The 14,750-nt window shown below is 42.7% G+C and overlaps 1 protein-coding gene across 1 annotated transcript in view; it reads right to left on the reverse strand.

The window, feature by feature from the left end:
- FRAS1 (Fraser extracellular matrix complex subunit 1) overlaps window positions 1-14,750 on the reverse strand; it is a 174,007-nt gene that overhangs the window by 105,255 nt on the left and 54,002 nt on the right. The window contains exons 3-6 of the mRNA XM_030022887.2: window positions 7,925-8,032; window positions 4,719-4,811; window positions 2,663-2,822; window positions 1,934-2,067 (exon numbers count right to left, since the gene is read on the reverse strand). Of these exons, the coding sequence (XP_029878747.1) occupies window positions 1,934-2,067; window positions 2,663-2,822; window positions 4,719-4,811; window positions 7,925-8,032 (495 nt within the window). The remainder of the gene's footprint in view (window positions 1-1,933; window positions 2,068-2,662; window positions 2,823-4,718; window positions 4,812-7,924; window positions 8,033-14,750) is intronic.

Consider the following 14,750-nt stretch of genomic DNA (forward strand, 5'->3'; position numbering starts at 1 on the left):
AAAAGAAAGAGTGGAAGGCTTTGTATAAAAGTTATCAACAATAGATTTCCCAGCGGAGTTAAAAGAACTCTTCATGGATTTTGGTGGGATATGTGGTGGGACATTCAGGTACAGTCCTGCATGCAACAAGCATTTTTGAAGTTCCTCTCCCTCAGCAACCAGGGGAGCACACAGTTATCTGAAAGACGGAAGATGAGAGTTTAATACTGGGAGAATTTATGTATTTGCTTTTGACAGGGACTGGAGAATAAAGAAAGTGACAGAGATAAAGGCACATGCAGGAAAATGTTAGGTATGACTGAGAGCAGAACAGGATCCTTGCACATCCTGCTAATGCCCCTTCCATCGGGCACCTTGGTAGAAAATATCTGGAACACCATCAGAATTGGCTTTCTGCTGCATTAACTTGGATGCTCTCAGCCAATTATTCTCAGATACATCACAGTAACAACACAGTCATTTCTGTTTCCACAAATTAAATCCTAATGATTAGCTGATTAAACATTAGTGCAATCAGTCAGCAGGTAACATCAGTCCATTTGGAGTGGGAAAGGAGGAATCTAAAGCAGGCATAAATTTGTTTTAATGCACAGTATTTAGTCAACAAATACTAATTGAGTATCTCAGGATAAAGCAAAACACTATTAGCATGCACAGAAACAGGTGGGCTTTCCTTCTATCAAAAAAAAAAAAAAAAAGTGTTAATTGCACAAACATCTGGTCCAGTCATAGAAAGCTGGGTAAGCATCAACAGGAAAAAAAGTTTATGACTACTGCTTTTGTTTTTCTCAGTGCTACAGGGAAGTGTTCTCAGCCAGAGCACACATTTCAAGGGAGCTTCTGGATTCATCACTGCAGCGTGGTAATAGATAAAAAAATATTTGGGAAATGGCAGCCCCTAAAATGTAAAGTCAAGGTCAGAAAGAGGGATTTCCAGGGAGCCAGTTCCTGCATTTCCTTAGCATGGCATGCTGTTGTAAAAGAGTACACCAAGATGCCCAAGAAAACTAGTACAATGGGCCCAATGAAAAGAAATCCAAAGAGCATGGTCACACCCTGAAGCACTTCCAATATAATAACAAGAATTAAAAAAATTGAGTCACTTGTATAGACTGTGGAGCACTGTGCATAGTTTGCTGCCTTTACTAGCCCCTGTGTTAACACTGTATATAATCTTGTAGTGTTTTGGTTGGGTTGATCACTGCATAAGTGCTAAGAACACATCATTTGTCCACAGCAAAGACCCTGGAGACAGAATTGTCCCAGTTCTCTCAAGTGGACTAAATCCGTGAGTCACTACTTGAGCATGCCTAACTTATCTTACTGGTTGTGTTGATTTCTAAACACAAGCACACGTGAGGAATAGTACTCTGAGACTTTTCTTTCAGCTGAAGTTATCTTGTATTTCTAAACTCTTTAAGTCAACAGGGGAATTTCACCTGCATTTGACTACCTTCAACTGTATTTCTTGAGTTAAAAAGAAGTAAACAAGACCTGCAAACCAAACTTTTCAGCTGCAAACCAAACACTGAAATTTGTAAAGATAAACTCCCATTAGAAATCTTGTGTTTTCATTCCTTCCCTCACAGAAACAAAAACATTTCCTGATCAACCCTACATAATTTTTTTAGTATTAAAAAAAAAAGCAGTTTCTTTAGACATTATTTGTGCTTAATTAGCCAGCAAAAGCATGATAAGAGTTAAATGGTGGGGAGGGAAGGAAGTTATTAAGGAAGAGACAAACAGCATGTGTATACTGACAGACTTAACTGTCACTCCACATCATTTCCACACATCAAAACTCCCTTTTCCAAATCGCCCACTGGTCACACAGAAGATTTGCCTACTAATTTGTACATCTGCATGAGAAATGGACCTTGCCAAGGGAAAGACGACAGTCACGAGTAATGTCCCCCAGAAAATGGGTCCTGACCTGGCTGCACAGTAGAGGCTGGCAGGAAGCTGCGAAGCACTGAGTCACGCCGTCCCTGCAGACGCATTTGGAGCACTGACCAAGGCGCCAGTCCTCACCATCCTGGAACAAGCGTCCATCAAAGGAGCAAGGCTCTAAGAGATATGAAAACAATGAGTAATTTTCTTTTCCAATGCCCTTTAATGCCCTTCCGTCACCCATAATTAAAACACAGATTTTGTGCAACTCAGAATTCAAAATTCTGGTTTGTCTAAGCAGGTAATGACAGTAACAATTCCATCAGTTTTCAAAGGCTTTAGACTTGTGAACCGAGAGCTCTGGATGCACTTCTCCCACTGGACTTCTATGAGAAAAGGTATCCAATAGCTCAGGCATTTTTGGAACTTGCAGTCCCAAGTCTGCAAGTGCCAAAGGTACCCTCAGTACATAGGAAATAGCTCCATCTTTTTTTCCAGATTTTAATCTCCAAAACAAGAACATATTAGGCACATCTGCTCACTCCTTAAAGCTTATCACTTCCTCTTGGCCTACGGGTGAAGCTGTTAAAAATGTAAATATGGTAGCAGGACAGAAAGAGAATTAAGAGACACACTTGATGCCAGTGTCTTCCCAACAGAACTGAACAAGAAAAGAAAAGCTTTCCAGATTTGGGACTAAAAGGAGATTTCCAGTGACCTACTGCTCGGATCAACGAAGCCAGACAGTGCTCCATTCACGTCCAATACTCACCGCCATGCCCCACACATTTGGGACAGCAGGATCCCTGAGCAGTGTATTGCAGCTCCCCTCGTCCACAACTGAGGGTTGGGCAGGCCATGGGGGTGCAGTTCACCTTCCCGTGGGCACAGGAGCACCGGACACATCCAGAGCTGGACCACTGCATGCCATGCTGCAGTGCACAACACAACCAAAGGCACAGAAAACACATGCATGAATCCAGATGCCAATGAGACCTGTAAATATATCTTCTCCCTTTTAAGCCCCCTTACACTAGTGTTAACTTTACTCTTTTGCAGGCCCAGTCAATCTTTCCACATTGTACGCCTTACTCCTGCCTGCACTGCTGGGGCAAAAAGTAAGTTAATACTGGTAAAATAGCAAACCTGGAGATCAACCTAATTTTGCTTCCTGTTGCAGAGCAGCATCCAGCAGCAACCCACCACCAAAGATCCAGGCTATTGGATACACCCCCTCTCCACTACAGTTTTTGCAGGGCAAACTCTAAATGTAGAAACATGTTTACTTTAGAGAAATATTCAACATGGGCCGCAACACACACCTGACCACAGGGTGGTCAGGTGAACACCGCCCGCCCCACATACTTAACGCACTCCACTATGAGTAAAATCTCATTAGATTTGCTTATTCATTAATGCAGAAACAAATATCTCTACCCTGAGGCACGGTGAGGAAAAATTGACCCCAAGAACAAATACGTTGGTGTATGGCAACACTCTCCAACAAATAGAGAATGTTAATTTTTACAAAACATGTGATATTGAATTAGGCAGGGAGTAAAAAAGCTCTTGCCAACAGAGGATACAAATTTTCTTCGACGGAGCTACCACTAGGGCCAGCGTTGCCAGCTAGATACTTGTAGAATGAAGGTCAAGTCATAAAGCATTACAGTGGCTTACTGACAAAAGAGAAAACTCCTTCCTTCAGGAAATCTGTGCCAACCATCAGGATTTGCACTGGCAAAAAAATTGTTTAATGACCACCTCACAGTGGAATTGGGGTGTGACATATGTCTATAGGTACAAATACGCCTATAACTTCTGTGGGGATGACTACTTATTCACCTGACTTGTGTCCCAAAGAACAGGCTTACAGAGAGCCAAAAGACAAAAGCTGCAGCAAGAGTACGACACAGCAAAATGCAGTAACAGCAACGAGAAGAAGAAATACAGTGTAATATGATATAGTATCACCCAAATCACAGGCAAAAAGATATATGAGAAGAGGATGGATGTGCTATCCCTCCTCTTCCAGTCTTTGTCTAGCTCGTAACAGATTCATGCTGGTCATGCCTCACGCTGAAACAGAGGGTTACAACATCCATCTCAGGTGTAGAGTGTAAGGTCCAGATATTCAAATCTACCTGGGCATTTTAGCATATTTCTTAAGATTTGGACCTGACTTGCCTCTTGTCAAACAGAAAAGTCTGTAAGAGACCAGATGTAGGACTTGGGCTCACTGTTAAGCCATTTTTCTACATTTGCCTATTGCTGGACATGATTCATTAACTACTACCCATGAATCTTTATTTTTTCTTTATCCGTAGACACTTACTCTTATTGTTTTGGCCTTTCAGCCCCCCTAGGTGAAACCACATCCTGGAACCTGCTTCTTGAATAATTCAGGATTACAAAACACATAACCCAGGCCACACAACAGCAATCAATCTCTACCACCATAGATGGCTCCTGAGAGAAAAGCCTTCTTTCAGGACAGCTAATATGTCAAGTTCAGGGTGCTTTGCTCCCCTCCTAACATTACTATATTGTCTCAATCAGCCACAGAAACAGTGAAGTGAATGAATGAGTGGGAAACTTTCTCCCCTTAAGCCAAGCAGGACACACTATTGCTCAGCGACATTCCCTTTTTGCAAACCCTGCCGACCAAACCCCCATTGTATTACATTATCTGATAGTGACAGAATATAAGCCCAATGAACTATCCTTCTCCCGCACGGCAGCTAAGCATCCTTCACTGACATGAACCAAACAGAGAGCTAAAAACTGGAAAGGATTGCCACTGCCAAGGAACATGACAGAGCACTCACGCTGTGTATCTGTCCTTCATGCTGGCAAAATCCTTCAGCTTGGGAGGCACACTCCGGGCAGCACTTGTTGGGGGCTATTTGGAACACTTCTCCCTAAAAAGATACAAGAACTCAGTAAGAAGTTCACATGAAATAGAGACTTTAACGGGAAGGTAGGGACATGGGGCCTTCCTGGACGCAGTGCTCTCAGTTTAGAGAGGAAACGTATTAAGTGAAATACATAACGCTGCTACACTAGATCCCTTTGTTGAGAGGTGGCACACCAGTTTGCTGTATTTGACATTCTACCATCAAAACAACAGTAGGGGAATTTACCTAACAGTGCAATTAGGAAGTCCCCAGCCAGACTAGTTTTCAAACCAGAACAAAGAATAAGTAGAAAGCACTTGTTCAAGACAAAAGCCAAGATTAGTCACTGAAAGACCTCTGAGAAATGTGGTATAGATGTAATTTTTTCAATAGATAGTTTTCTACATGTACAGAATGGATCTTAGTCTAACAGAAGTGCAGCTGGCAGGCAGAATGAACGTGTACCCATTAACTGTATTTCTTTGGCTTAATAATCATCACTTTTTTTTAATAACACTACTTTAAAGTTAACTGAAAACTACTGACCACTTCCAACCACAGCACAGTCAGGTGATGCTGCTAGCACTTTGCTTTGCACGTTCCAGGGGCTCAGCAAGCTGACCGCTTGCTACGTCCTGTTCGGCAGCAGGGAAAAAGATGACGCCGATGGAAGCAACTGATCAGACGAAGGGCAAAACACATCAGTAAAGACATCAGTGAACACTGGGAAGGATCATGGGCTGCTGTCATTGAAAATGTCTCCACGGACTCTCCAAAGCATTGCTTTCATGTTCCTCCTAGCTGCATGTTAAACACCCCAGGCCTGGCACAGTGCCCCACAGACAGGACAGCATCAGCTGCGGGAGGATTTTATTTTGCAAGGGTGTCTGTCACCGATGGCAACTGCAGATGAGGGCCCCCAGCTCCACATGAGGTACCACAGATCTCAGTATTTTCCTCCCACAGCTAGTAACGAAAAAGGACCAAACAATTTTAGTGATATGAGCATGTAGCTGGAGACGGAGAGGACAGAAAACCAAAACCAGGAAAGAACATGTCAGGTTCAGGAAGTGAAATGTAGAAACATTTTATCCACGAGGTCACCTTCTTCAAAATACTGCAAAGGTGTTTCTCAGGAGACATACTCCATCCTTTCTGCTTTGAAAGGGTACGGCCAACGTCTGAGGGATTCCCGCTCAGAAGGGAGTCATTATTTGTTTTGTTATAATAAAAAATGAAGGCACTGCGATGCCAAAAAATTGTCTTACCTTTCACCTCTTTATTTTTTGTATGATAAAAGCAACCAGAATAATTTGAAATGTCACAAGTTTTCTTTCTCTGTTTTCTAAAAGAAACATTTTGGTTTTTCAAACAAAAAAAAGTTTCTCACTTCAAGGTTTCTTTCAATGTCGTGGTTTTTAGGAGGTGGGAAACAAAATTAAATATTTCATTTAGCTTAAACCATTAAACCCTATTCAACTGTGATCCTGCTGTGGAGAAACTGTTCTTGGTTGTTGGGTTTGTTTTGATTCACACAACAGAAATAGCATTTGCTGATTTTCTGCCTACTCAAAACATTCAGTATGCACAGCAGTAGGTTTTACATACAAATGTTTAGAACACCACTGGGTATGCTTTTTGCAGACACTGCCTGGCTTTGTTTATGCCTTGTCGCTGTAAACAAGATCAGCAATATTAGCATAAATCTCATAATAAGCAGATAAGAAATAAACCATGGAAAGGGATGGTGATTTCTGACCTTGTTCATCAGTGGTTGGTTTATGCTTGAAGGATGATCGGATTTTTTTCTTTTTTGATCTTTGATGATCCTTTTTAACATTTAAATAGCCAGACCTTTATGGAACACTTAAACTCTTTGTCTTGAAGATTACCCACATCAAGGAGTCACATAGATTCATTTCACACTATAAATCTATTTTCCTTTATGAGCTTTAAAGTTGCCACCTTTTCATTTATCCTATTTTTAAAAACGAACATCATCATCTTATCTAGCCCATATCATTATTAGGTGTGACATGACAGCACCCTTTTTTTATTTCTCTCCTCTTTAACAGAGAAATTCCTAATAGTTCGGTCTTGTTTTAATCAATACACAGTGATAATAATGGGGAAAACCAGTAAGAATCAAAATTATTTCCTTGTTAATGCTGTCATATTGGAAAACATTTTAACCTGCTTCATAAAGCCATATAATTATATTGGCAGTGCCTCTTTAAAACACTAATTTTCATTGTCATTCATGCATACTACCCCAGTAATCCAGATGCTAATGCAAGACCAATTCCATGGCCAATTAGCTGTAACCATTAATGAAGGCTCAGACAGAGAAAGATAAACAGCAGACAATGAAAGCTCAACAACCATCACAAGAAGAAACTGAAAGACAGACAATCTCAGCTCTGTTGCTGTTCATCAGAGTGGAAAGCGTCCACCTGCATGTTTGAGGGAGACCCAGCTCCACGTTCAAATGAAGGGTGACTGGAAGCTGGTCTCATGCTGGGAGGTCCGAACCCAGTTCAGGGGCTTCCTTTGGGGACCAGACCGCCCTTGGAGCACGGGCAGCCTGCAAGCTGTTCCAACACCAAGCCTCTGGCTGTAGAGTGGCGAAGGAGACAAAGGCTTCGCACACTGGGTTTTGCCTGTGTGTTTCTTCCGCAGGCTTGCGTCAAGGAGAAGTGAAAGGGCACAGAGACTGTGCCTGACCCTGGGCAGTCACACACAGCCTGTGAGGCGAAACGGGATTTCGCTGCTCCCTCCTGCTTCCCTCAAATCCTGCTGTGAATCAGACCCTCAGGTTCAAAGGGAGCTGCAGGGAGGCAGCTGAGCCCAGAAGGTTGATACGGCAGCTGTCACAAAGATAAGCAACCTGCTCACCCCTGCCAGTTCCTCCAGGGAAACACCTCAAGCTGCATCCTGTTTTTGTGTCCCTCTTAATACAAGAGGCTCCCACCATACCTTCACATGTAACACAGTGTGGCGGACACAAACGAGCATTTTGACATATAACTATTCCAGGGGTTTAAAGCAGGCGAAGGCTGGGAACTCCAGAGTGACCTGACGTTTCTCTTGCCACACAGAATGGGTCAGCTGGCATTTGGACAGTTGCAGCCCCTTACCTTCTGAAAGTCACACTGAAGGTGTTTGCAGACGGTACGTTCACAGGTGACAATATTGCTATGGCAATGGCAGTCTTGGCAAGAATCTGGCTTCCAAACTGTGTTATTCTGCAAATAAACGTAAGTTTTAAATTAGACCCATACAGCACAAGGCGTGTGGTATTTTATGCAACAGCAAATGGCTCAAGTAACTCAATAGAGACAGACTGGAAGAGTGAAGTCTGCAACAGACCATCCCCGGCTCCCACACGCTTATCAGGCACAACTTTGGTACTATTTGTTCAATAACTTCAAATATGCAGTTGAAAGACAAGACCATGTGTGGCAAGTAATCAGCTCCAATGGCAAGATAATCCATAGGACATAATCTCCAATAACCTCAAGGTGATTATAGCATCTCTGGGAAACTTCTCTATAATCAAGTTCAGACTGTCCAAACTGCGGCTGCTGTTGGGATCACAGCTTGTGCTGAGGCAGCTGAGGTAGCCTTGAGGCTAAGCCACTCCTGGACAGACAGCTGCGGCACCATACAGCACCCCATGAGCTGATGGGGAATGCAGGTAAATATTGACACACTTGAATCCAAATGAGCTGTTGAACATAACACTGAAAATTTTGAGTCTGCAGAATCACAGGAAGAAAAAGTTCTTGCATCAAAACCATGATGTAAACTGTGCTCGTTACGTTAGGCTATAAGATGGAAGGAAAGGTCTGAAGAGCCTAAGATGCAGTTAAACTGATTTAGTCAAAAATGCTGAATGCATGGCCAGGTATGCACAGGCTCTACCTGGTCATGTTTATTCCCAAACGTCATGAAGGGGACTCTGACCAAGCAGATGGTCCAACAGATTTGGAAACAGCTGTCATCACCACTCGCTCAGTGCACCCAACTGGAACACCCAGAACACCCACAGCTAATTCACAAGGGTTTTCACCACCCCTGCTTGACCCCTTTTCCATTCCCTCTGCACTGAGGTCATGATCCCACGCCGTCACCATGCTTTCATAAGGCAGCTCAGGCCCTCATCCAGTTGCTTGGACACTTGCCAGACTTCTCCTTCCCTCCCGCCAGTTTCTCCAAGGTCTGAGCAGTCACTTGGGACTCATTACTTTCGGTAGGATGCTTGGAAGACAAAGCCGCCTTTCTCTTTACTCCTGAACGCTGACTTCCAGCCATCCTGATATCAAACAGCATCAGCAGCATCCCAGAGAAGCAGCCAAGTCTGCCCGTCACCCCCCTTCCTATGAAAATGTCTTGCCTGCCCACAGCTCCTCTGCAGTGTCACTTCACCCGTGCCAAATATCCTTTCTCTGGCAGTTTAAAATAGCAACCAGTAACTACGTACTGCAGTAATCTGAAAGATACAATTGCTACGTTCATATTTAATTATCTGTTTTTAAAAGCCTTCAGTTAAATCCACCAAAAGAAAATGGAAAGAGGAAGATCAGTGTCTCACCTGAACAACTCTTTTCCATTAGACAACCACGGTGCATACACTAGGCTAAATTTACGCCGTACAGGAAATTTTCCTGTGTAGTACAGGCAGCCGCTATCCAAGCCATTAAGCCTCATTTTTAATTGATTTGAAAGAAGACCAGACTTTGCTAATCATTTACAAGATGTCGTGATTTACTCCAAGAAGTCAATTTACTCACAGTGTAAAGTATGACTTAGGCAAATTAAGATACAAAAAGATGATTAACAGTTTACTACTAAGAACACATTTAGGGCTAACTAATAAAACTGTTAAGCATAATGATAAAACACTGAAATGTGCCTTAAAGGCCCATTAGACTGCTTAATGAGAGAAAAAAAATCTTGAAAAATCTGGCCACTTGCTCAGGCACTTACGCAGAAGCTGTTGGGTGCTGCGCTCTTCTGAAAAGTTAGTATAATGTATTACAGGCCAGCCTGCGCGAGCCACGGGGAGAGGCGATTCAGAGGTGTCTGACGAGGTTTCACCACACCTGCGTGACTGAAAGAGGGCACTGGCAGAGGCTCGCTCTTCTTTGACCCATCCTGCATCCAGGGCTGACTGTTGAGTAGAAAAGGCCACTTGCCTCCCCTCTGAAACGGTGCTCTTTGTCAAAACAGAATGGCTTACTCTATGACACTGGATCAAGAGCGCAAACCTACAAACAGTGGATAACCAGAAATAATGCTAACAAATCCTTGTGTCTCTTCACTGCTTTACGAAAGCATTTCATTCATATCAAACTGTGCTCTTCTCTCGTTGCAAAGTTCATGCACAGGTAACAAACACTCTGGCGGCATTGGAAATTTAGGGAGATTCTCTGTTAATGTAATGATGGTGGCAACACTAACATTAGTAACATCAAGAGATGGCAGTAAGTGTACAGCCCCTTGGGGCAAGATAGCAAGACAAAGAGAGAGAGTAATTTCTGCTCTGGTAATACAGCTGGTTCTCCTCTCGCATACACACGGCTGTGGCTGTAGAATGGAAACCTTGACTTTGTCTCTGCCAACAGATTTACGGTACAGTTACAGAATAAATTCAGGTTAAGTAATGTGTGTGCCAAGCTTTAGCTAACATACACGCTGTAGTTAACTCATTCTACTCTCTTTAACAAAGCTTTATCATATTTGGATCCACCCTAAGACTCCTAAAACCATGATAATACCCAGAACTCCTAATATCTTTCCACTGGCAAAAAGTGACATTTAAACTGTTTGATAAAACCATTTGATATGTCTATTGATTTATTCCTTTGCTTGTTTGTTTCCAGCTGGAAGGAGAATCCCAAAACAGTGGATGGCAAAGGAGAAAATCTGTGCGAGAGTGATGTCAACAGTGAAAAGCAGTCTGCATTTTAAAACCGGCAGCTCACTGCAGGGTGAGGGTGCTGTCTCAGAAGCCAGCCACTGGGTAAGCACTGGGCACAGGGAACAGAAAGGGAGAGAGCAGATTTAGTGCCTCGTCGCTTGGCTCTCCTAAACGTTCACCCTGTGGCCTCTCTCCCTTATTAAAGAAAAAGAAAAAGAAATATTGCCATGGTGGAATAATAGCCAAAGGACTCGCATGGCAAGAGGTCAGCACAGAGCCACCCTTACCCACATTTTGAGACTTAAATGCTTACGTTTCTGATAAGAAAACTCTCTCTTTGGTCTTCTCCCTCCCCTATTTTGTATTACAGTCTAAGCAGGCTGGCTCCTATCTGTGGGCTCAAATCAGCTTGCTCTAAATCTACACAGTAGATGCTTGGAAGCATCTGCATGCGCCAGTGATTTCCATTTGCCAGGTATCAGATCAAAACTGACATGTCTCTGCAGAGGTTTTAAGAATTCAGAATCTAGTTAATAGTCAGGAAACTATTACCTGATTTTTTGGGTATGAGAGTCTTCCACGCAGTTTGGGAGTCTCAGTGTTCAGCTCTTCTGACAGTTCAATATTTAGCTTAAGATTCCCAGCTATGGAGCAACAGACCTAAACTCAAATTTGAAAAGTCTGGCGACAATTAAGTTTACCAATATCTCTACAGAAAAGTGTGGGTTTTATTCTCTAGAATGCTACTAAATGTCTGAATGTTACAGTCACAGTAAATTGAGCAAAATGCAATGCTCTGGCTATGAACCATTTGAAGTGCAAGGCTATTTAATTCCTTTGAGATGGGAGAAAAAAGCAGCACTTGTACTTCATACGCATGGTGGAAATACATAAAAGAATGAGGAGGTTATTGCAACAATTACTTTCGGTGCTATACCTGGGTGCTGACTATTTTAGGTTCACATTTCAAACTAATTTTAATTAGTTCCCCATTTACATGGAAGTCTGTAGCTGACAGCTGCTAATACAGAAAAGCATAAAAAGATTTATTGGTGCGTTATTTAGAGCTCTTACGACCTGGAGAACGCAGACTGCTAGTATTTTAATTATTCTTTTTGTTTCTTTCATTTTAAATGTGACTATCGCCAAGGCAACCAAACATGGGCTAACAGCTTAAGACTGTTCTTCCCAGTTTTGCCCTTAGCTAACTGTGAGGCCTTGGTTCACTCAAGCTCGGCTAACATGTTCGGAAGTGACACAGAAGCCCCAGCATTATAAGAAAGTCTCCAAAGTCACTCTGCAGATAGGAACTGAGATACTAATCATCCAGCTGCAAAACACGGATCAGGATCCCACCTACCTGTCCTGCACGCTTAAGGCTTTGTTATGATTCATCCGGCACTTGCAAAGACACTTTAAAGCTCCCAGGTATTACTGTTTTAAACACAAAGCAAGACTTTTTGGTAGACACTTAAAGAACTGCTGTAAATCCGCCTTACATCTTCTCCAAGGCACTGTACCTCAGTGGACAAATTAGCTGCTACAATTTAAGCGCTGAATTCCATCCTGTTAAGAGTGTACTTTTATCAACGACAATTTAAGGGGCTTTTTCCTTACAAGTACTAATATAATTAACAGTATAAATAATGAAATATTGCGCACAGAGCACTTTGAAGATGGAAAGCACTCCTTAAGCGCCAAGTAGTGCCATTATAATTTATTAATTCTTTGGATTTCCCTACATCAAAAGAAGAAATGATACCTAATTCAACTGAATTTTAAAATGCCATGCTGCAAGAAGAGATATCTACATTACTTGGTTGGTTTGCGGAACAGGGGCCAAAAAAGCAAGATATGCTCACAAAGCTTTAGAACTTGCAGGCACCCAGACACAAGACGAAATGAAATAAAACCCAAGACACAGGAGCACAGTGCAAGCTTGTACTCTGTTTGGAGAATACTGATGAGGATTTAGAAAAAGGTAGGGGAGAGAGCAAAAGAGCTGCACATTAAGAAAAGGCTAAGACGAGAAGGAGGCAAGAAAGCAACCAGCAGTAAAAGCAAAGGAGGGTTGAAGCAAAAGATAAGCTAAAGAGACAAAGAGCAGACACAGTGCAGAAGTGGGAGCCCAGCGCAGCTGGTTTGCTGTTGCCACACTGTCATATTAACTGGAGCACAGAAAGACCTAAATCTCTTTGACCATGGCTTTTTTGACTGGCTATCATAACTTCATATAGCTGCACCTGTTCCTCCTCTACCTCAGCAAAAAAAACACCCAACAAATCAAAAATAATCGGAGTCTGCTATTCATACACAAAAAGCCTCAGTAATTTGATCAGATGCTGCTTAACATGGGATATCATCACACTAGATAACAATCCATGCTCTATTCTGGTGCAGTGACTGTGGAAATAAGAAGCATACAGCAGCTGGTTTGTGTCCTCCCCCCAGCCCCCTTTCCATTTCTTACGGCTTCATGAAAATATTCAGTCAATCCATAAAATGTCACTGGATGCTGGACTGTCCTCTGTAGCATGCCAGGCTTGTAAAGCCGGTCATCTGGTTGGTGGTATTGCTGCAATTACTAAGCAGGGCGAAAACAACAGTCTACAGCCGAAGCCTTAATATTAGCCAGGAATCAAGTTTAACATTTTTACCATCATGCCGCAAACGAGGCGGTTGTTATTATCACGTACCCTACTAATTACCGTTCCCCGCTTTTATGAGAAACCACTAAAACTCATGCAATTAACTTTCAAAGGGGCTGCTCTGTCCCCAGGCTGCCAGAGGCATGCGAGGGCGGCACTCTCGCTTTGGGGAGCGAGGAGGCCACACCACGGGGACGGGGGCTGCCGCTCCGCTGGGAGCGATGCACCAGCACAGCACCCAGCCTGAGCGCTCCCCGACATCAGCACCGGGTTGGATTTACTTCACAAGCCGTCCTCTGCCGGAGATAACTGAGGAAAGGCAGGTATCCGATGTCTCGGAGGAGGAATACCGGGCTGCTTTGTTGAAATTGTAGGCAGAGCCCGGAGCAATTACACTTTTGGTAACAATTACCAGCATCACCCACCAGCTGCCAAGTGAGGAGACTTGGCAGCTCAATAACACCACTTTCATTTATCATTTCCACTCCAATTAGTTGACAATACCAAGCAATTGGCAGAATAAACCCAAATGTAAGGGAAGCTGAGCGAGCGCTACGTGGTCTGTGGGGATATCCATTAATGGAGCGATGAAGAGATGAAAGTAATTCAGAGACACATAAAGGATTCCTAGTGTCCATTTGGGTTTAGACTTTATGTTTTATCTTTTGCAATAGGGAGCTGTTGCCGCTGCCGAGTATGTTTTCAAATCTGATATGGGCTCGCATATAATAAAACCCCCTTGAAAACGGGCTTTTAATGGGTTTATTCCAGCACGCCCACAAGCAGAAGAACATAGGAATGGCTCGGTCTCTGAAACCAAATAGAAATTCAGCTCATCTCAGTAGAAACATTTGTAGCCCTACACTCCTAGGAGAGAGCAGAGCAGATAAGGCAGAGTGTACAGCTCGATTAACAATACATTAACAGGAAGGCACTGGTTCAGGAATCAGGAACTCTTTTCCCCCTTCTTCCAACTAGGGAATTAAAAAGTTACACAAATTAAAACTAGGTACTGTTTTCATGGTTCATTAGTCTGATGCTTTTCTACATTTTCTGTTAAGTCTTTCACCAGTTGTACACGCCTTGTAAAAATCAACAGTCTACAAATAAAATTTCCCAGCAGTCCTAAGCTATTTCAGGGATGGGAAGACTTGGATATTCTAAGTTTTTCTTCAATCACTTAGGTGCTGTTGTAAACTTTATCCTATCTTTCATACAGACACAAAAGCAGTCACTAGGAAAGGGCTCAAATGAATCGAGTGCACAGAGCCAACAGGGTAGATGAATTAAAACAACTTTTAAAAATCATTAGTTCTAATCATGGTTTAAATCGGCATACAGAAATCTTTATTTAGACCAACAGGTCAATTGTTTTTCTGCAGCAGTGTTCCT

Source organism: Aquila chrysaetos, chromosome 1 (genome assembly GCF_900496995.4).
Source record: "Aquila chrysaetos chrysaetos chromosome 1, bAquChr1.4, whole genome shotgun sequence".
Classification (NCBI taxonomy): domain Eukaryota; kingdom Metazoa; phylum Chordata; class Aves; order Accipitriformes; family Accipitridae; genus Aquila; species Aquila chrysaetos.